This window comes from Amborella trichopoda, chromosome 7 (genome assembly GCF_054954075.1).
Source record: "Amborella trichopoda isolate Santa Cruz 75 chromosome 7, AtrichopodaSantaCruz75HAP2 v2.0, whole genome shotgun sequence".
In the NCBI taxonomy this organism is placed as follows: Eukaryota; Viridiplantae; Streptophyta; class Magnoliopsida; order Amborellales; family Amborellaceae; genus Amborella; species Amborella trichopoda.
Genome location: NC_142342.1, coordinates 42,914,491 through 42,937,071, shown reverse-complemented (window position 1 = coordinate 42,937,071; position 22,581 = coordinate 42,914,491). Strand labels below are relative to the sequence as shown.

General features: G+C 35.8%; 1 protein-coding gene across 15 annotated transcripts; it reads left to right on the top strand.

Moving 5' to 3' along the window:
* Window positions 1-5,630: 5,630 nt before the first annotated feature.
* Window positions 5,631-21,480, top strand: LOC18423079 (uncharacterized). Of its 15 annotated transcripts, none has more exons than XM_088871491.1 (16): window positions 5,631-5,790; window positions 8,379-8,522; window positions 8,642-8,797; window positions 9,964-10,110; window positions 10,340-10,519; window positions 11,281-11,457; window positions 11,792-11,968; window positions 12,707-12,883; window positions 13,212-13,391; window positions 14,600-14,776; window positions 14,977-15,156; window positions 16,016-16,261; window positions 17,257-17,406; window positions 17,801-17,993; window positions 19,738-21,003; window positions 21,163-21,480. In XM_088871491.1, the coding sequence occupies exons 1-16, from the start codon at window positions 5,695-5,697 to the stop codon at window positions 21,231-21,233; spliced, it is 3,717 nt and encodes a 1,238-aa protein (XP_088727617.1). In that variant the 5' UTR covers window positions 5,631-5,694; the 3' UTR covers window positions 21,234-21,480. The 15 variants fall into 15 exon arrangements, with proteins under 15 accessions (XP_088727617.1, XP_006827729.1, XP_088727622.1 ...); XM_006827666.4 differs by having other exon boundaries at window positions 19,735-21,003; XM_088871496.1 differs by lacking the exon at window positions 12,707-12,883.
* Window positions 21,481-22,581: the final 1,101 nt, after the last annotated feature.

The window sequence follows — 22,581 nt, the reverse complement described above, 5'->3', positions numbered from 1 at the left end:
GGGAGATAGTTTTTGTCCCATTTTTTTCTCATGTGTGGGGATATCTTATTGTGCGATGTTGGCTTGTTACTAAGTGGCCCTTGGATCTTTGTAAAAAGATGGGCAAGAATTCAATGCATCCCCTAAAGCATAAAACTTATATACTACCCCAAAAAGGTTTTTTTAGTAACTTTTACCCTAAATTGAGCTTTTCTAGTAAATATTGGGTATGTAACCTACGGAATCTAACGACCAAACCTCGATTAGACTCACATAGTGTAGGAGTAAAAATTAGGAAAAACTGCAAAAAAACCCCTAAAAGGAGGTTTCATAGGGAACCTACCACCAAAAAGGTTTTTTTAGCAACTTTTCCCCTAAATTGAGCTTGTCTAGTAAATATCCCCCCGAAAAAATGTTCATAGTGGCGGACCGCCCTCATTTTGTGCCAGACCACATGCTCAAAGTGCCGGACGGCCTCCATTTTGTGCCGGACCACATGCCCAAAGTGTCGGACAGCCCCCATTTTGTGTCTGACTGCATGCTCAAAGTGTTGGACTGCCCTTATTTTGAGCCAGACCGGCACCATTTTGTACTGGATCACATGCTTTCCAGAGGGTATTTTGGTATTCATTTTACTTTTTATATAACTTGGGGGGTATTTGTTATGAAAGCTATTTTTTGAGTAAAAAATGAAAAAAAAAGTTTACTTGGGAGTAAATTGCATAGGAAATATATTCTTAGGGGTTATTTGTAATTGTATGCAAAAATTAATGTCTTGGACCTTTAAGTTATGGGACAATTAGATGTAAGTGTTCTAAACCTCAAAATTTTATTATTTACGTAATAGTCATTTGATATTTGTTGGATCCCATGGTTTTAAATTGGAAAATTCCTCTTAAAGCATAGTTATCAAGACGGGAATGAATTGATGGTCCGATTGGTTAGACCATCGACTGGTACTTCAGTAGGTTTGGTCTTAAGATAAAAATAAGATTTGTTAAAAAAATTTGTCAAAATTAATGGTCGACCAGTTTTAGCCAATAGTCGAGCCGATATTGACCATTTTGACCAATTAAATGAAGTTGGGCAACGTTTTTAAGGGATTGTATATAAAAATATTATTTACTTTTGTTATAAGAATGTCACAATCATTCCTACTCATTAGATGTCAAATTGAATAATTTTGGGTGAGTCACAAAGCTCGAAATTTTTTATTGAAACTTCGAACCTATCTGATGGCACTCTTACCACCACCTATTTTTAAATATAAGGTACAAGAGCGATTGTTGCATCATTGTATAAATGGTATTTTTGTATACTTCTATAATTTTTAATTACATTTTATTTGTTAAAATTATTATATATCATTTTTTTAATCTATTTAAAATCTAACACAATTGAGTCGACCTATAGTTAGGCTCGGGTTTCACAAAACCAGCCCTCACCAGTTTGGCAGCTAATCATATATCGACGACACCGCCTCAAAGTACCTCTTTAGCTTAAGAGAGACAACATGCTCCTACAAAAATGTAGTATACACAATGGTGGTGGGTTGACAATTGGCCAGGGTCCAACCAGCTGACCGATCGCACCGGTTGGACCAGACCAGACGAATAAGTTCACTGGTTCGATCACGAGGGCCGCCCTCATGAAGCGTTTGGATGTTGAATCCCAACGGTCGATTCGGGATATCGATGAAGGGTGAGTGGATGAAGAGGCGAAATAACACTTTCAAACTTAACCATCTCCTTTGACTGCAACAACTAAATCTGAGCCGTCCGTTGGGAAAAGGCGCAAAAAAGTTGAAACCAAACAGGAGAGGACAACCGTCCAATGTTGAGGACACGTGTCAGGCACCCATCGCTATTCAACTAAAACCGAGAAACGGACATTAGAGTCCATATGAAATGCCTAAAAGTACCCTTGTCATTTATAGCAATGCCAAAATAAGCCATGCCAAAAATTGGTTCATTATGCGATTGAAATTCTAGTATTAAATAATATTGGTCATCTCGACATCAAGATGCATGGACATGAGAAAAAAATTGATTTTGAGTTTCGAAAATAGTGCATCTTGTAACAAATTTTTTAACCGTCAATTTTAAAGTCTTTATAGATCTGCTAGACTTACATTATTTTTTAAGCTTTAAATTTTGTAATTGAAGATGAAAATGTATTTTAAGGTTATCACAAAGATTTCCAACACTTCTTGACACTATTTGAAGGTGCTTTCTATTTTGATTATTTAGAGCCTCAAATCTATACAAACTGCACCCTTAAAATAATATATTTTATATTTTATATATATGTCATTTATTTTTCCTTTTTTGTTTTACAACATACTCCCAGTTTCGAACCGGTATTAAAGCGCCCGTTTGCTCTAAAACTATGATAAAAATTGGTATTTTTAAACTTGTGATTTTTTATCCTAATTATCTATTTAGATGGGAATCAGTCAAGATCAAATTAGTTATAAGATGATATAGATCTATATAATCCAAACCATTGATATGGATTTACAAACAATGATAAAAGTATCAATTTAATAGTAGAAGTTCGAATTAGTTATAAAGAACTGTACTAGTTACGTACAGAAAATATCGATTTAATAGTAGAAGTTCGAATTAGTTATAAAGAACTGTTCTAGTTACGTACAAAGGGTGTCTTTTGGGGAAAAAAGTAAACAAAATATATGCTTACAATATAAAAATTCCAAAATATTACATTAAATTGATTTAAATGTCCTTCATTATTATTTGTTTTTAGCCTAAAAAACACATTTTCGAAATAAGCCGCTCAAAATATTTATTTTTTTCAATGGAAAGTTTATCGAAATACTCATTTTCAACCGGTGCTCTAAAACTCAATATTTTGCTCATTTTCAACCAGTGCTCTAAAACTCGATAAGGTTCTTGAACCTCGATTTGTGTGGGGAATTAGTAAAAGAAAAAGTATATAAATAGGATTAATTATTCAATACTTTACTCATTTTCAACCAGTGCTCTAAAACTCAATGATGTTCTTGAACCTCGATTTGCACGAGGAACTAGTAAAAAAAACCCCCTTATTTATGTACTTTTTTTTTTTAAGCTCATCTATGTTTTTCTTACATACCACAAATTTCCATCCCATAGGCTACTATTTTAATTTTTAAATCAATTATAATATTTTTATAGATCATCAATTCAAGCCGGCCGAAATGGTTTGGATCGTCGGTCCAACGATCCGAGACAAATCAATTGGTTTAATGATCCACCCTACTTGTCCTGATTTTGAAACACTGTTATATATTTTTATCAGATGGTTTGAAATCGAATCAAACTATATAAAAATATGAAATTCTTTACCTTTGGTAGATCTAAAATGATGTAGTTTAAAGTGATCGCAAAAATATACAGGGACTAATAGCATTATTGATAAATTAGCCTTTGATAGATCATACTAACTTATCAAGATTTGTGTAGCAACCCAAAATATTTGAAAAAAAACTTAGAGGATGATGTTAATAATATCCAAATATATAGGATGACGACATATCAAGATTCGATTCAAAATAGTTAATATAAATCCGTGATGATGAAATTAACGATATCAGCATGTACAGGCGTGGGAGTAACCATCTCCGTTTCACTAGTTATTGGCCCTCGTTTTTTCGACTTGACAATGCGGAGACACAATTTGGCATGCGTAAGGGTAATTCTGTCATTTTATCCTCTCCTACATGCGCCCTAGGAATCTGTCCTAGATAACATGGTCCACTCCTCTATTCTGTTCATTGTCTTTTTTACTCGCACGAGTGCTCGATTGCCCATAACTTTCAGTTAAAGGACAATTCTACTACGCTGTCCCAAACAAAGATAAAAATGCCCATAACTATACATGCTCCTTTTTAAGATTCCCTTATTAAGTGCATTACTATATTTTCCAAAAATATAACAATTTTACCAACATATCTCCATCCACTCTTTCCAAAAGATTATATTACTCGACTATTTAATGAGTCATATTTTTAAAACCTATTTTAGAAATGGATTTCTAGATTCAAAATTTTATATAATGAAAATCTCTGTCATAATAAGTAGGAACCTTAAAAATATAGATGTATATAATAGCTTTTTTTTTACATAGTTTAACACCGTTGATTTTAAACGCCGCCGTTTCCTAACATCCATCTAGGGAATGCTGTTGTGCGTCTCGAGATAGATGTTACATGCATCAATGCACACTATTTCAAGGGTGCAACCTTATATAAGTTTTTCCGATTTCTACATTATATGTTTTTCCGATTTCTACATTATATGTTCCTAAAGAGGATAATGTCCATTCACTCTCCCTTGGTAAAACCCTATGGCTCTGTTGGCTCGGCCCGTTGTGACTCCTAATCGGAGTGTGCTATTACTCTATACAAAATCTAATAAAAAATTAAGGAGATCTCACTTGGGGCTAGTAATACCAGTCTAGCCCATTGATTTCGCATATAATGGCTAAAATTAATAATGAGATTATTTTGTCATTCTTGATTAGACACCCCCATGCTTGTTTTCACATTTGACGACCAAGTGTAGGTTGCTAACAAGCCCAACTTAGAGTGGGTCAGCCTTGGCACTAGTCCCCATAGGGCTAGCTCAAGGCTAGCTTGGCCTAACTCGGGTTAGGCTGAATAGGTTTGGCCCTAGCCCTACCAAGACCATACCAAATACAAATAAATAAAAATAAAATAAAATCGTTTGGACTAGGGCCAGATAAGGCTAGACCAAACACAATTAAAGAAAAATGCCAGGGTAGGTTAGCACTATCGTGACCTAACTAGGGTTAGCCTTTAAGCCACTTTTTGTGGCCCAAGTATTAGTTTTTTAGGGCTGGGCTTGGCCGAGCCAACCTGTTGCTCGTTGCCATCCTTGGCTACAAGCATCATATACTTAGTAATTATTAAAAAGTGAATTGGTTTATCATATACTCTCACTGTCGTAAAACTATATTGTCACATTCATTATCCTATTCATTAATTACTATCGGGGAATGTATACTACCAGATTGCAAACATTTGGTATAAAAAAGTCACAATCCCCCCAACCATCAGATGTGAAATCAGACGGCTGATGGTGTACAACACAGTCCAAAAAAGCCACTAAGGTAAGCCAATAGCACCACAACATTTTCACACTTGGCTTATGCCACAAGTGACTCTCTATTACCTATTTCTAGCAAAAGTAAATGACCTTCCTTGTTAATCAATTATGTGCTCATTTGGCATATTTAAGTATTTGAGTGCACAATTGTGAATTTTTTGCCATATTCTCTTCTTCTCCTAGCTTTTTTTTTTTTTATTATCCATTTAACCAGAAAAAGAGAAAATTTATTAGCAATGCCTAAAAGAACTATTCCACAACTTACATATTATTTCATTAAAAAAATGGGTCAAAGTTTAAATTGGAAATAGTGGATATTTTTAGGTGTATTTTGATTAAATTGGAAAATATGTAATACTTTAAAATTTGAGTGTGATAAATTTCCCAAAAAGAACCTAGCAAAATAGGAAAAAAAAAGTATTTTGACTAAAGTTAAGGGCAATTTTGGTAGTACACTCACTTATCTTTATCAGTCCACTGACACTCGTATAGATATATAGTAGTCAAGCCACTGCTTATAAAGGTACTCTGTAATTTAGCTGAAAAACTCGCCGGGCAATTCACCGAAGAATAATTCCCGGCAAAAATGGACGGCGTAAATTCGACGAACTGGCTACCGGACGGCTGGATCATGGAGCAAAAACGGAGAAAATCCGGCGCTACGAAAGGATTGGCAGATAAGGCAAATAAAAAGCTCTTAAAATATCACATGCATGATAATTAATTTCCCTTTCTTTATTTTTTTATTTTTTTTACTTTTTTGTTGATATGATTTGTGATTTGTTTGTTCAGATCAAAAGGGATTTGGTATTGATTTTTTGTGGCTTGGATGTCTTATTTATTTATTTTTCCTCATGGAATTTATTTAATTTTTTTTAGTTGAAGCTCACTTCAATAGTGGAAATTACAGTAAATTTCAGCTGAAATTTGGATCTAGTGTCATGAATAAGAATCAGATTTGATCTCATATTTTGACTGAAATGCTCAGTGATTATCGTTGAATTTCTTATATAAAATTATGAAGTATTCATGAGTTTTTTATAGCAAGTTTTTTAATCTGAAGCATAATTACAAGCTTGATATTATTATTATTTTATTTTATTGGTAATTTAGAGATAAACAGCAAGGAGAAAATCTGAAAAACCAAGTAAAAATACTAAGTTAAATTTATTTTTAATTTTTTTCTTTAAATTTTTGCAGAAGTTAAATGATATTAGGCACCGGTGTCTAGTTTAAATCTTAAAGCTTGAAATGGTAGTTGATTTCAGTTACACCCCCATTTTCAGCTGAAATCAGTGAAATATTGTTTATTTTGCAAATTTATTGAAAGTTGTTTCTTTTTTATTTTTATTGTATCTCTGTAGAATTATGGGTTCATTTTGAACTGTATTTTTCTGCATGGTACAATTCTTTGGTGTTTCTTTCGGCTATCAGAGAAATTCTATTGAAATTAGCTTTAGGGCGCCCAATGGGTATCTTGGAATATAAGTGTGAGAGTGTTCATGAAATATTAGGCAAGTATATTTCAATTTTGGAAATTTTTGGGTGGACATCATCAATTTACTTTTTATACTTATCAGGATTTTATATATTGGGATTTCTCATGGGGAATCATCTTTTAAATTTTGTTTCAAATCACCATGTTTTCATACTTTTAGTCCACAACAATGGTGGACATTCCACAAGCTCCGAGATTATGTTTTAACTATTAGCTATTACAATGTTGTATTTATTTATTTATTTTTTGTGCGGAATGAAACCAAAGAGCATAATTTCAAATTTATGACTAATTTTAAACTTCAATCGAAATTAAATTGAAAGTTGTGAGGATTTCTATGATTTTTTTGAGGGAAAGGTTGTCATAAAGATTTTCTCAACTGTGTTCCAAATTACTGTAGGTCCAAATTAAAACTCTAAACTTGAATTTGCCTATCTCATTGGACACTAAAACTTTGAATTATTATATATGACTTTTGCAATGCCCATGCATTATTAGAAGGGCTTTTGAAGAGCTTTGACTGATGCATGTCAAACATTTATACCAAATAGACCTGGTTCCTATAACATTCGCTCTCAATGTCTAGGCCTTTTTTGTTTGTCAAAATTATGGAAACTTTGTTGTCACTGGGTGTGAATCCAATTATCAATGAAAAATGATTCTAGTAAAAGCCAAATTAATATACCTAGTGTTAACAACACACTCAGTTCATCCTACTTTTTTTTTTTTTTTTGAAAATGTTTTCGGTGTTTGGCATGGCGCCCAGGCAGAAGTTGATCCCACTTTTCTAAAAAAACCAATATTATATGGTAATTTTTTGCCGACTTTCATTATCTCTTTAGCGAGCCTTAGCTGTAGCCTATAATTCATGGAAGCTATAATATTTTTGCAATACCCAATATGCTTATTGGAGTTTACACATACTGTTGATAGAGATAGTTAAAATGAAGGAGAAGAAAAGCCGAACTTGCACTTTGGATCTTCGATTTCATAGTTAACTTGACAAGGCTATAAAGGAATGGTTTTTTTTATAAGCTACTTGTTGCTTAGATTTAATTATCTCCTTTTCTTTAGAATTTAAAATTTCTCAATTGGTTGTTCTACATTTGTGTGTGGGTACAAGTAGCATTTAAATATCCATACAAGTCTTTGATTTAGTTACCTGTTTGTGTAATTTTTTCTTGTGAGAGATATTTTATCCAAAAACCATTGTCAACCAGTTACCCGAACTTCTCAAGGCCTTTTCATCCAACTATTCCTCCTGCATATCCTGTACTTTATATAATTGGTCTCTTTATTGAAGTTGGAGGATATAAAATTTTATTTAAAACTGGATGAAACTTCCATATTTTCTATTCCATTAATTTCTTCTCGTCCATTAATTATATTACATTTTTTCAATTTTAAAGGCAAGGATAGGTATTGAGTTTGTCGCTTTCCAATTCTGAATGCATTTTAAGAAGTTAGATCATTAATTTATGAAGCTTCTTGGCATCATACTTAGAAAGGGAAGGCTTCATTTCTTACAAATTATCAGAGTTTTTAGTGGAATTAGAAAAACACCAAATATTGAAACCTCTAATAATTTGAAACCCATGGGTTAAAACTTAAAACTTCTTGGTGCCACTAACTTACGTATTTGCTCTTAAATTTGGAAACCTGCTCTTTCAGCTGAAATGGCAATTAAAATTTGGACTTGTAAATTTGTTGGTATTTTATCACCATTTACCAAAATTTTAAGACTAAGTATTGTTCTTCTAAATGTGGTGCAGTATTTCATTGAAGCAGCAACTGGGCGATTTTTTCGATCCAAGTTGCAGGTCCTACGCTACCTCAAGACTGAAAAGTACACTGGCAAGCTTTGGCCGGTTAAGCTTGTTTCTAACAACAAGGAGCTGACAAATGGAGAGTCCATGGTTTGTCAATAACTTCTTTTTCGAATTTTTAACCCTTTATCAAGTGCTCTCTCTCTCTCTCTCTCTCTCGCCTAAATCATTTACAGGTTCACTTACGAAGCCAATTTGTTGGGTTTTAGGAGAAAGAGACTTCTAGTGCCAAGATATTGCAGGAAAAGGTACAGAGAACTTTAAGCCCATCTGAAAGTGGGCAGTCATCAGATTGGTTGCCTCCAGGTTGGACAATAGAGATCAAAACCAGAAAAAATGGAGTGTCAGCTGGAATGCGGGAAAAGGTACACAAAAAAATAACATATGAATTTCCATCAAATATGTTGTTTTTCCATTTTTGCTTTCTTTAATTATTAAAACAAAAAAGTTTTCCCTCTTCATGTTACCTTCGATGCGACCTTCAATGTGTTGGATTGATTTCAATCTCTCTTCATTCTTAGGATTTTCAGATTTGAGTTGTGGTTAAAGTTAACTACAGCTCTCATGAAATGATCTTTGGACATTGGGTCAAAAGTTGAAAAGTCAGCTGTTTTGGCTAGGCTTCATCAGTTGCTTATTTGGATTACCAAAAGACTGGATTTGACCCCAAACGTTCAGGCTTTGGCAGTGGCTGGGCATGTTAGAGTTAAAACTTAGATTACTTCAGAATGAGAAGTTACAGGGGTTTCGCCTCATGGCTCAATGGCGGTCCATGAGGGCTGCAACTGTAATATCTAAGGTTTGAATCCCAGCTCCAAGCAGTATTCGTTTAGTCAATTTGCTTGCCTTTTCACATTCAGTGTGATGTTTTAAGGAAACAATTCTACTCACTGACAAAGTGGAGAGAAGGTATACTTGTTTCCCAATATAGGATGAAAACTCAATGTGGTTTTTCTTCATCTTCTCTTGTGATCCTCCTCTTGATTTGAGTACATTCATTTAGAGCTTAAATGAATGTAGTATGACATATTTAGAGCTCAAATGAATGTAGTATTAAATTATACTTACATATTTAGAGCTCAAATGGATGTAGTATGAGGAAAATAAGATCTCTTCCTTATGAATCTAATATTGCTCCTTTAAACTTTACTTTCATCCTCCTTTTTCCTTTGCCTTTTTTGGGGCTACACAACCTGGGTATATCTTATTCTTATCAGTTTCCAATGAAACTGAATTCTGGAACAAAATTTATATGAAACTGAATTATGCATTTAGCTAAATGAGTAAAAAAAGACTTGTGGAGATCAATAAAGACATCTTCGATATTCTAAAGCAAATGCTACATTTTTTGGAAAAAAAGTGAGATCTTCCTATTTATTTCAATCTTTGTAGAAATCAGATCTCTGATGCTTAACATATTGATCTCTTCCTGTAGCCCCATTGAGACTCGGCAAAAATATATGAAGCGTTTCAAATTTTGGATATGTGAAATGTTTTGAACTAAGGATCATGCCTTGTGAACTTTGTGCAGTTTTATATAGAACTTGCAACTGGAAAGAAATTTGCTTCAAGGTTGGCAGTTCTACGCTACCTCACAGATGGAAATGCATCTGTTAGCACGCCTAGAACAAATATGCTTGACACTGGAAATGTTCATTTGACTGCAAAAGAATATGAGGTGAGTCTATAACTTGTTCTTTCCTCATGGGCCTTTTTTTCTTTTTTTTGTGTGCATGTGCATATAGTGTGTATGTGTGTGTGTGTGTGTGTGTGTGAGAGAGAGAGAGAGAGAGAGAGAGAGAGAGAGAGAGAGGTGGGTTTATTTAGGGAGTGTATTTAGGGAGTGTTGGTCTTTTAACCATTCTTGGAGGGAGGGTTTTTTAATCAATTTTTTAAACGATTTTTAGGGGATGAAGGCTGCAGAAGAGAAGGGACCTTTGCCTGAAAATTCTTCACTGAATTCCACGGGGATTGTCCCTGTAAGCACAATGGGTGCTGAAGAGCTGCCTCCAGATTGGTTGCCAACAGGATGGATGATGGAGACCAAAGTTAGAAAGAGAGGCAAATCATCTGGAGCGCAATCTAAGGCATGCGTAATTGAATGCTCCTATAAAATTCAGTTTCATTCATCTAGTTCTTCATTCTGGTTCACTTAATTTGATTTTTTTTTTTTTGGGTTAGGTGGTAGTGGATCTGTAAAATTCAATTTCATTCTTTTTTTTCATTTTCCTGACTTGCTGTTTTATTCCTTTTCTTAAAGTGAACATTTGCCAAATAGAGGACTAAGAAAATTGGAATTCAATAATGACCAAAAATTTGGAAGTCGTGAAAAAACTTAAAGGCTAGTAACAGATTCAAGTTAAAGAGAATGTATTCTTGGTTTTCCATGTAGGAGAAAAGTTAATTTGGATTTTTTTTATTTCTGTGGTGGTTGTTCTCTTAATTTGAGCACCAAACTAGTTCATGTTATTAGGCCAACAGAAGGTGGTATGACATTTAAGGCCTATTACAGGAATAAGAGCTCTTTCTTAAAGTTAGTAAGTTACCTTATCAATTTCGAATGAAACTGAATCTTGGAGTCAAGCTTTTTCAACCTGTAATATATATATTAACTGAGTAGTATTAGAAAATAATTGATGATAAATATAAAAAAACAGTGTCTGTAATCTTCATGGCAAATGCAAGTTATAAAGCAGTATCACAAGCTAAGGTCCTTAGTCCTTATTTGTGCTGGTCTTTGTAGAAATTAGATCTGAAATGCCACATATATTGGTCCCTTACTTCAGCGTTGAAATGCAAATGTGTGAAATAATTAAACTACGGACTGATTCTTCTAAACTTTGTGCAGTTCTATATTGAACTGGCTACCGGACAGAGATTTACTTCAAGGTTAGCAGTTCTACGCTACCTCGAGAATGGGAATGCTTCCCTTAGCAGGCTTAAACGTAAGAAGCATGATGCGACAAATATCGATTTGAACATGGAAGGGTCTGATGCACCAATTGAAAATCAGAATGTGTCCAATGTAAGCTTGCAAGTACTTTTTCTCCACATTAACTATGGTGAATTGATTTTGTGTGTGTGTGTGTGTGTGCGTGTGAGCGAGTGAGAGAGAGAGAGAGAGAGAGAGAGAGAGAGAGAGAGAGAGAGAGAGAGAGAGTCATGACTGGTATTATGTTTATCATGTGATTTGTTATTAGCCATTATTTGTTTATGACTTTGTCAGGAGGCTTGTAAGGCCGCATTATGCTGTTAAATCTCATGAAATTTAAAATTTACACATGGAAACACAAAGTTCAGCCAATTACAAGAATAGCGCTTGCTATCTATTTTAATCAATCTCTTATGTGGAGTTTCAGGTAATGATGCTTACAGAAAGGAAGGGACCCTTGCCTGAAATTTCTCCATGCAAATCCTCCGGGAATGTCATGGTCAGTACATGTACCAAGGAGCTGATACCAGAATGGTTGCCACCAGGATGGGCTACAGAGATCTCAGTCAGAAAAAGTGGTAAAACGGCAGGAAGGCGAGAAAAGGTCACATAATTGTGTGCTTCCATAAATTTTTGATCCCATTCATCTTTTTCATACTTGTAGCTTACTTAATATTTAGTTTCATTAAGTCTCTTTCATGGTTGTGGCTCTGTTTAGTTCCGATTTTGTTCATCTTTTTGTATATTATTTTTGTTCAAAGGAACAAAATGGATACAGATTAGGGCAGCAAGAAATTGGGAAAAAAGGCATACAAATTTTGAATCTTTAAAAGGTGAAAATAAGATTTGTGGCCCTTCAAAACCCTAAATTTCCAAAACCCAAAACCATAAATGTTTTAGTCCAGAAAAATATCAAACTAGGGCTTTTTAGCTTTTATTTAATTTTCTGCAACATTTTAATTTCAATTTGTTTCTGCCATATTGGTCGTGTAAGTGAAGAAAGAATTGTTGTTCCCAATAAATAAGCCTGGTCATGGTTGGTATGATTGTTGAACCATCCAGCTCTGATGGTTGAGCAAGGAAAGTTCTTTTTAATGCTTGGATAGGTTCTAGTGTCATACAGAACTATGTATTTTAAGTGAGTGGTTTGAAAATGAGCATTGTCAACAACATCCAAAGTTCCAAATCAAATGCACGTTATGAAGAAACATCACTAGTTAACTTCCTTTTTTATGCTGATCTTTGTAGAAGCATGATTTGTGCTGCCTAACATAATGATCTGAGGCTCAGCACAAATATGGAATGTTTGAACTATGGATTGGGTCTTCTGAACTTTGTGCAGTTCTATATCGAACTGGCAACCGGGCAGAGATTTGGTTCAAGGTTGGCAGTTCTACGCTACCTTACAAATGGCAATGCTTCCCCTAGCGGGCTTAAATCGAAGGAGCTTGGTGTGCCAAATATTGATTTGAACATGGAAGAGTCTGATGCACTAATTGAAAATCTAAAGGAGTCCACTGTAAGCCTGCATCTACTTTCTCTCCTCGTTAGCTATGGTTGTGTGTGCATGCGTGTGTGTGTGTGCATGTGTGCTTGCATGGGCGTGGTGTGTATGTGTGTGTGAGAGAGAGAGAGATTTCCTTGTCTCATTTTGATCAAGATAGTATATTATGTTTTGTTCCATTCGATTTGTTAGTTAATCATACCCGGTTATGTTTAATTTTGCTATTTGTTTATGACTTTGTCGAAAGCTTTCAAGGATGCATTATGCTGTTAAGCTCATGAAACAAATTTCAGCCAATAGGAAAACACTTCCTGTTTGATCAATTTTTTATTTGGGCTTTTAGGTAATGAAGACCACACAAAAGAAGGGATCCTTGCCTGAATTTTCTCCATCGAAATCCTCTGGGAACGTTGGGGTCAGTACAGTATGTGCCGGGGAGTTGACGCCAGAGTGGTTGCCACCAGGATGGACTATGGTGGTAACAGTTAGGAAAGCAGGCAAAACGGCAGGACGGCGAGAAAAGGTACACATAATTGTGTGCTTCCATACAATTTTGATCTTATTCATCTTTTTCATGCTTGTGGCTCACGTAATATTGCTTGTCATCTAGTCGTTTTCATGGTTTTGGTTCTGGTCATTTCAATTTCATTCATCTTTTTCTATACTCATGTTGAAAGGAACAAAACATTTACAAAGCATGGGAGAAAGAAAATGGGGAAAAATGAATAAAATTATAAAAGAGGACGCGTACTATACTCCTGCAGGAGCATACTGTAGATCTACCCCCTTGGGTAGAAGACTTGCTTAGGAGGACTTTTTTCAATCTGAAATTTTGGGGAACATCTAATCATCACTAGATGATTATCTTGAAAATAATTTTTTTTTGAATTTTGAGTTTTCTAACACTTAGATCTCACCCTCCAAAAATTGACAGTTTGCTCAATTCTGAGACATTATTTTTTCAAGTGCATAGAGAGCCCAGTATGGAAATTTCTTTTATTGAGTTTAGTTGATGGGTTGAAGATGTTACATCACATAATTTGGTTCATAAAAGAACTCTTAGTATGGCTTTTACCCGGCGAAGTAAACTCACAGTATACTCCCTCGGGAATATGAAATCTTTTAGCATTGTAAAACTATAAAAGGTGTATATAAGGGCTGTGGTCCTTCAAAACTTCAAGTTTCCAAAACCAAAACCCTAAATTTTTATAGTTAAAGTTTCAAATGAAAGTACAGAAATATCAAATTAGAGTTTTTAAGTTCTTATTAAATTTTCTACGACATTTTAGTTTCAGCCATATTTGTCAAGTAAATGAAGAAAGAATTCTTGCTCCCAATAAATAAGTCTGGGCCTGGATGGTTCATGGGCTGAACATCCAGCTCCAATGGTTCAGTAAGCAATGTTCTTTGTAATGCTTGGATAGTTTTTAGTGTCCCCCCAAAAACAGATAAAAAAAGGAAAAATAAAAAGAGGCTTGGATAGGTTTTGGGCCCAAACAGACATATGAATCCCAAAAGATGAGTTGCATGGGGAAAAACAGAGTCAGTAACATTCAGAGCAAAGGCAAGTTTTAAGGAAGTATCAGTAGTTAAATTCCTTATTCGTTCTGGTCTTTGTAGAAGTTTGATCTGTAGTGCCCAACATAATGATCTCCAAATTTAAGCCCCTTGGGATTCAGCACAAATGTGGAATGTTTAAACTATGGGTTGGGTCTTCTGAATTTTGTGCAGTTCTATATCGAACTGGCTACCGGACAGAGATTTGCTTCAAGGTTGGCAGTTGTACGCTACCTCGAGAACGGGAATGCTTCCCTTGAGAGGCTTAAATCCCAGGAGCACGGTGCCTCAAAAATTGATTTTATAGCGGAAGAGTCTAATTCACCATTCCAAAAAAGGAAGGAGTCAACTGTATGCCTGCAACTACTTCCTCTCTCCATTAATTATTGTTGAGAGAGAGAGAGAGAGAGAGAGAGAGAGAGAGAGACTTATTGCATTCGTTCCATTCAAAGTTTCACAAATTTAAAAATTGCATAAGATAAATATTTCAGCCAATTATGAAAAAGTGTTTGCTTTTGTATTTTAATTGATCTTTTTATGTGGGTGTTTAGGTGATCAAGACTAAAGAAAAGAAGGATCCTTTGCCTGAAATTTGTCCAACTAATTCCTCAGGGAATGCCACGGTGGTTACGTCGGGTGCTGAGGAGCTGCGGCCAGAATGGTTACCACCAGGATGGACTATGCAGATCAAAGTTAGAAAAAGCGGCAAAACTGCAGGAATGCGAGAAAAGGTGCGCACATAATTGTGCGAGCTCATGAAGTTTCAACCTCATTCATCTTTTTCATAATTGTAGCTCAGTTGCTATTCAATTTTATATAGGCTTTTTTTGCAGTTGTGCCTGTGCTAAACTTCTATTCAAGCATTTTTTTTTTAGTTTATTTATTTATTTTCTTTCTGTTTAAAGGAATGAGCACAAAGTAGGGGAGTAAAAAATTGCAAAAAAGATGAATAAAAATTTAAAAATTGCAAAGCTGAAAATAAAGGTTATTTTCTTGTCCATCAAAACTTTAAATTTCCAAAACCGTAGCCTAATTATTTTCACATTAAAATCTTAAAAGGAATGTACAGAAAAATATGAAAGCATATTTCTAGTGTTTATTTAATGGTGATTTTAGTTTCATTTTGTTTCTGCCGTATTGGTCCAGTAAATGGAGAAAAAATGTTGTTTCCAACAAACAATCCTGGTCCTTGATGTTTGAATTGTTTGAACCATCCAAGTCGACTGGTTCAATAAGAAATTTCTTTTTAATGGTGTGGCAATTCCTTCTGCTACTGTCCGCCAGTGCTACTTTTTAGGTCTAGCATATCAAGGACATTGGTTAAACTTATCCCAAAATTTTGAAATCCTGAGTTAGCTGAAGTTTCATTATTCATTTCTTTTTAAGTATTTGAGAAGCTGAACATCTGAATCAAAATTTGCAGAAAAATTTAGTTTTAAAGGTGAGCTGTCAAAAATTGATTGAAGTCAAGTTTCTTCAAGAACATATTAAATTTGAACAGAAGTGTTAAAAGAAATTTTTTTAATAATCAAAATGTGGATGTAATCTTTTCATTTTAACTGTCCACATGGTCTTCTAAACTTGATGCAGTATTATATTGATCCGGCAACTGGATGTAGCTTTCGGTCTCGGGTGGCGATTCTTCGTTATGTCAAGACCAAAAAACCATCCGCTACTAAACAAAAGAAGCCCAAAACTTTGTCACCAAAATCCTCAGGGAATGTTATGGCTACTACGCCAGATGCTAAAGAACAACCTCCAGAATGGTTGCCTCCAGGATGGACCATGGAGATCAAAGAAAGAAAAAGTGGCAAATCTGCTGGACTGCGAGAAAAGGTGAGCATGTTGTGTGCTCCTATAAATTTTTCACTTCCATTCATCTTTTTCATTTTCTTTTTTGTTTCTGTTATGTTCTATTTGGTAAAGGGAAATAAACAAATGCCTAATTTGGAAACAAGATGAGGGTGGAAAAAAGAAGACTAGTAAATTTTAAGACTTTTAAAGGTGAAGATAAGTAAAGTACTCTAAAACCCTAAATCTCAAAAACCCTAAGCTATTATTTCAAAAATCAGCCCCTTGAGCACCTCGGTGGCTCCATAAGTCCGCATATCTTTTACCATTATTTCCAATCATGTCCTTTTGGGCCTACCTTTTACCTTTTTGAGCTTTCCACTTGAATTAACCCGCACCTCCTAACGTGTGCTGTATTGAGTCCGCACTGCCCATGTAAGTCTACTTTATCTCATCTTATCGCTTATTGATGCCACACAAATTGATAAAAAAAAATGAGTGGAAAAGTAACTCAATAGAGCATGTTTGTTGGTTCGGTGGTGAAGAATTTTCTCAGAAAGTTTTGCGAAACAAACGTGCTCTATGTGTTGTTTTCAGTAGACTAACCTGGGACTGGATAATTCAGTTACTTAATCATCCCATTCAAAAGGTTTGGTTCAAAAAACTTTTTGTTTCTTTAATTGCTTGGTTAGGAGGTGTAGTGTGTCCTGTCTAGTCCACCTTTTAGAACATTGGTTGTTACATAGGCCAATTTTTTGAAATCATTGTTGATTTGGAATTTGATTCTTCATTTTTATTTGAAAAGTTTCTAAACTTTTCATGAAAATTTAAATGTGCATCTGAACCAAAACTTTGTAGAAGTCTGAATTGGGGCTCTCAAAATTTGGTTGATATTCATTTTTCTTCTAAATAATATTAAATTTGAATAAAAGAGAGTCCCCAAATTTAAAATATGATTCTTCTTTGTGTGTGCGTGTGTGTCTGTAGTTATGGGTTTTTCCTCTATTTTGAAGTATTCATATGGTATTTGAAACGTGTAGTACTATATTGATCCGGCAACTGGTCGAAGCTTCCGGTCTAGGATTGCAATTGTTCGTTATATTGAAGCTGGAAAACTTGATGATCCCAAACAACTTGAGAGCAAGACACATGATGTTAGAATCACCAGCTTGACTGAAATAGATTCTACAGTAAGTCCCCAACTCTCTCTCTCTCTCTCTGTCTTTTTGAATCTGTACTCCTTATTTTGATATGCACATGTATTCGTCAATAGGCCAAATGATTATAGATTTGCATTTTTCCCCTTGCTCCAAGTTTGTTTGGGAAATGAGTTTGCATGGTTTGGGTACCCTGTTTTGCAATTGAATGACATCCTTAAACCTACCTTTTATCTTTATTTCTTACTTTGAGAATAATATAACATGCTTCTTTTAATTGAAAGTTGTCCTTACTTTCTTAACATGATGGACTCCAACATTTGTAACTATATTTTGTGAATGATTTCTCTAATGAAAAATTTCAACCTTGATTTAAGGCTATTTTATTTATAAATCTTCTAATCTTAATTTATGATTTATGTTATAGCCATCCAAAGTTATTTCAGAGGTGGAAACACGGCGAGCCCCAGCTGCACGTCGCCAACTTTCATTGATCGAGGGATCGAATCTCCCATCCTGGAAAAAGCATAAGAAGAACGAATCCAATGAGAAGCAGGCACCATTCAATAAGGGAATCTCTGGTTCTTCCATCGAGGAGCATGTCATTTTGAAAGCAAGTTGTGAGTATTAGTTTATTGGTATTACTTTTTATGTACCTAGTGATCTTTTACGTACAAATAATTTTGGGGAAGTCTACCATACAGTGGAATACAATCCACCGTCCCCTTCCAACCCTGGATGGTGGAGATGAGCCATAGATCTGATAATGGACATGGACTAGGAACTGAGTTTCATCTCCATTGTCCATCTTGAAACCAGAGGATGGCTGTAATGCCTATGTATTGTATCAGAGAAAGTCAAAGCTTGGCTAAAATTTATAATAGGGCTTGACCAAGATGTAAGATCCACTGCCATATTTCCATTGAAATCCAGCCTGAATTTCTGGAATTTGGTTTTCAATTCTATAAGACATGAGAAATTTGTGGAGTTGGAATTTCTGAGCTTGCAAAGTGTTTGGTCCCTTGTTTTGGCCCTTTTCCTTAGTAGATATGGTTAATACAACCTACTGTAGAATATTTGTAAGCAACTTCTAGTTATGGTGTCAATTTGCTAAATACCTGCCTAATATCATCAAAACATGTCAAGTAACTGAAAATTATTTTAATATAGCAAAAAACAATGACCACACTAAATTGATTTTGCTGTTGAAATTGTTGCCACTATTATTACAAGATTATGAATTGTATGTGTGAGTTGGTCACAAACTTTAACATCTGCCACTGATTAATTAAGAAATGCTTATGGTGTGGTCTGCTGTATTTGATTGTTTGGACAATCAAGCCACCTTGTAGTTTTAGACCTTGGTGGGGAGGTGTCAGCCAAAAAAACTGTAGCACCCCCTCATGTTGCCATATTTGGGATCATCGAGGAACCAAAACCTCAAGATCAAGATCCGAAAAAGAAAAATGGATTTGGAGGCTTGAACATGCTACATCTTGAATGCCATGTCGACATGTGATCTGGACCGTCCATTTCAGTTGTCCCTGGATCAGTTAGATTTCCATAGTTTAGGAGCTCAAAATGCATTTTTTTGTTCTTGGTGGAAACATATTTGCAGGGATTTGGAATGGTTTTCGGGTCTTTGCATGGGGCCGAGGGCCTTATGCTAATCCTACTGTTTTTCAAATGCTATATCCTTTAAAATTGTTTTTGGTGGAGGTAGTAGTAGTAGTTAGGCGGGTAAATGGGTTGACCTGGATCTGGGTCCATTCTGACCATATTGGGTAGGTCTTCTGGTCGGGGCCGTCCTAAACCAAAATATATACATCAACCTCAGCCTTTTCTAAGCGAATATATGTACATATAATATATATACATGACCATATATTAATTTTATCCTGTAATCTACTTTATATATATCTATATATCTGGATGTAGATACCCTGGTCTGGGTTGGGTCTGGTCTAACTTGGACCTAGTCGGGTGGGGCACTGGCTTAGGTAACCCAAACCTGGCACTAGTAGTAGCAGTAGCAACAGCAGTATTGTTGTGGTCGTGTGCACAGTTTCAAACTTTTTATCATGCCCTCATATAAAAGCGGTTGATAGGGTAGTTTTTGTTGTAGTTGATTGTAAATCGAGTGACCTAACATTTGTTGTCCCAATCATCCTGTGTTCAACAGTTCATGTCGCAGTGAGAATTCAACAATCATCGTGATTGTTCATTGTCTACTAGTTCTAGTACTCCCCATTCTCAATAATAAATTCATTATAGTTACATAAAACTCACTCCTTAATGACTAATCTATAAAATGTGTAAAGAATATCATGTTTTGATTTTTCATTTTCTTTTATTGTTTAGCAGCTTGTGGTGAAAATCAGTCCAGTAGCAATGAAGCCAATGCCAAGACCATCACAGATAGGTGTCCCTCAAGTCAAACCAAGAAAAAACAAGAGCCTATGAGAAAACTTAAGGCAACCAAGAGTAAGCAAAAGCCTGTGAGAAAGGTCAAAGAAAGCCAAAGTAAGCAAAGGCCTGGGAGAAAGGTCAAAGCCCAGAACAATGACTCAAAGTTTAAACGAGTTTTGAGGTCCAGTACTCGAATGGAAATTGATTATTCATCAAAACCAGTTCAAGATTTGCCAAAAAACAGGTCACCCCATCTCCCTGAAATTGCCTCAACAGAGACATCAGCCAAATATTTGCCAGAAATATCAGCTGGAAGTACACTGACAATGAATCCCCCGGACTATGAGCTTGGAAATTCTTCAGAAAAGTTCTTATTAGGTGATTCCAAAAAGAGGAATCAGGCAAAGGAGAGACAAGAATGCCCTTTGTCAAATGAATCCATTGGAGAATTGTTGGACAATTTGCTAGAAAAGATATTGCCTGATCATTTAAAGCACAACCTGCCTAAAAATTTTCCTGAGAAATCAGGAAAAGAGGAGCGCCCACCCAATGATTTTGCTGGCAAATGCTCTGATGAAAATTCAATGGGGAAGAGTATGCCTGGTAATTTAACACCTACATTGCCTGGAAACTTGCCGGGAAGTTCGAGAACAAATGAGCTCCGACCCAATGATTTACCTGGAAAGTGGTCAGAACATTTGTTGGAGAAACCAGATAATTTGGCAGCTACATTGCAGGAGAACTCCCCAGGAAAATCAGGAGCTGAGGAGTGCCCACCCATTGATTTCACCGAACAATGCTTGGAAAATTCATATGTGAAGCCTAATTTGATACCTAAATCGCCAAAAAACTCGCGAAAGAAACCAAATATAGAGAGGCCCTCACGCCATTCTTTGAGGTCTACATTGTCTGAGGACTCCCTCGAACAACAAGAAACTGACAAGCTTCAAAATGATGATCTCAATGGGAAATCTTCTCAAAACATATCTCTTAACAATTTGGCCCCAATAGTGCCAGAAAACTTTATGGAAAAGCCAACAGAACCCTTGCTGGAGAATGTTCTGTCTACTAATTTGGTCGAAAAATTGCCTAAAAAGTCTGAAGAAAATTTCCCAGGGGATCTCTCGATGGGGAATTCAACCGAGAACTGGCCAGAAATCTTGCTGGAAAATCCAACTCCAGCTGATAAACCACAGGAAAGTTCCATAAAAGATTTTCAAGGTAAGCTTTCTAAGGAGAACCCAACTGAGAATTTGCCGGAGAAGTCGCCGGAAAATAAAATTCCGGATGATAAACCACCGGAAAATTCAGAAATTAATAACCCAATTTGTGCTTCTCCTTTTGGTGATAGTTGGAATGACCCTTGCTTGGATTTTGCAGTGAAGACTCTCACTGGAGAGATTCCGGTTGTCTTACAAGAAAATCCGGCGGATGGAGACTTTTTCCTTTAGTAAATAGGTCTTTCTAGCCACTTTAGGCTGCTAGAAAAATGTAATTTGGCTGGAAAGATAGCTGGAAAAAATATGACACTTTTAAAAACGTCAAAAACTGGTTTTCTAAGGTTTCTTCTTGGAGCTCCTCATGGACTATCTCATTTTGTACTGTGTAAAAGAAGGGTCCTCCCTGTAGTTTTTATCATGCTGTGGATATTTTTAGGGAATGTTGGTGTCTTCCTAATTAATGTGAATGTTGACTAAATAGGCTATCAGTGATTTGGGTGTGTGTTTCTTTATTTTCAATAAGTCTTGAGGGATAAACTATAATACATGCAGTGTTTCAAAAACACTCAGGGGGTAGAGAGAGAGAAACCCCTAAGTTCTCTTCAGATTTTGACCAAATCGGTGTGGGTCTCGAGTTTAAGTCTGGTTTGAGCTTTAAATCCGAAGTGTGTTTATAAGTCGACCTGAGCCGTCGTGTTTTACCTGGATCCATGAGTGGGTGACTCGATTCTTGGGTGACCTAGAATTCCCTGATTCCCATGGATGTTCATTCTTTATTATTATTTTTTCTTCCTATCAATTCACTTAATCATGATCAATCCACCGGGTGCTGCCTTTTTTTTGAAATACCATTCCCAAAACTAATGGGAGGTCACATAGGGGTTGCTATTTGATGCCTTAACTGGTTTTAAGGTTCGGACCATGATTTATGTAGCTGGTCCTAACTAATCCTAATTAATTGGAAAAAGTATATGATGATGAGGAACAATTGGTTTTAAAGTTGATCCTAATTAACCCTAATTAATTGGAAAAAAAAAGCTGATCGTAATTAACTCCAATTGATTGAAAAAAGTTTATGATGATGATGAACAACTGGTTTTAAAGCTACGATGCTATAGGCCTCCAGCAATTAAATTTGGACTCTCTCTCATTCTTGAGGTGAAAAGTTCAGTTGGGTTAAGATCAGATGAACAAGATGTGCCTGCTGAACTTAGCCTCTTCGTTCCTTGCAAATACTCGAGAGAGAGAGGCTTTAGAGGTGAGAGTGACAACGGTCCGGGTTAGGATTGGCCTGAGAAGTAACTTAAGCCTGGCCCGAAGAGGGCTAATGGGGACCCTACTCTTGCGCAAGGTTAAGATGATGGTCTCGGGTCTGCTATATTTAAAAAAAAATTGTTGAAGAAAACTTAAGGGGGGATTTCAGGCTTGGGCCTAGGCCCTCTTTAGAGAGCAGGACCTGACAGTGTCCTTCTTACATTCCACTTAAATCTCTCTCTCTCCCTTCTGCATTCCACTTAGATGAACTCTCTCTCTCTCACCCCTACGTTCCACTTAGATTTACTCTCTCTCCCCCTACATT

Excerpts from the sequence above, each read along its gene's own strand:
- LOC18423079 (XM_020669685.2), top strand. The coding sequence starts at position 5,695 with ATGGACGGCGTAAATTCGACGAACTGGCTACCGGACGGCTGGATCATG. Across the intron at positions 12,884-13,211 it reads AAAATCTAAAGGAGTCCACT|GTAATGAAGACCACACAAAA; the intron begins GTAAGCCTGCAT and ends TTGGGCTTTTAG. Across the intron at positions 15,157-16,015 it reads CTGCAGGAATGCGAGAAAAG|TATTATATTGATCCGGCAAC; the intron begins GTGCGCACATAA and ends AACTTGATGCAG.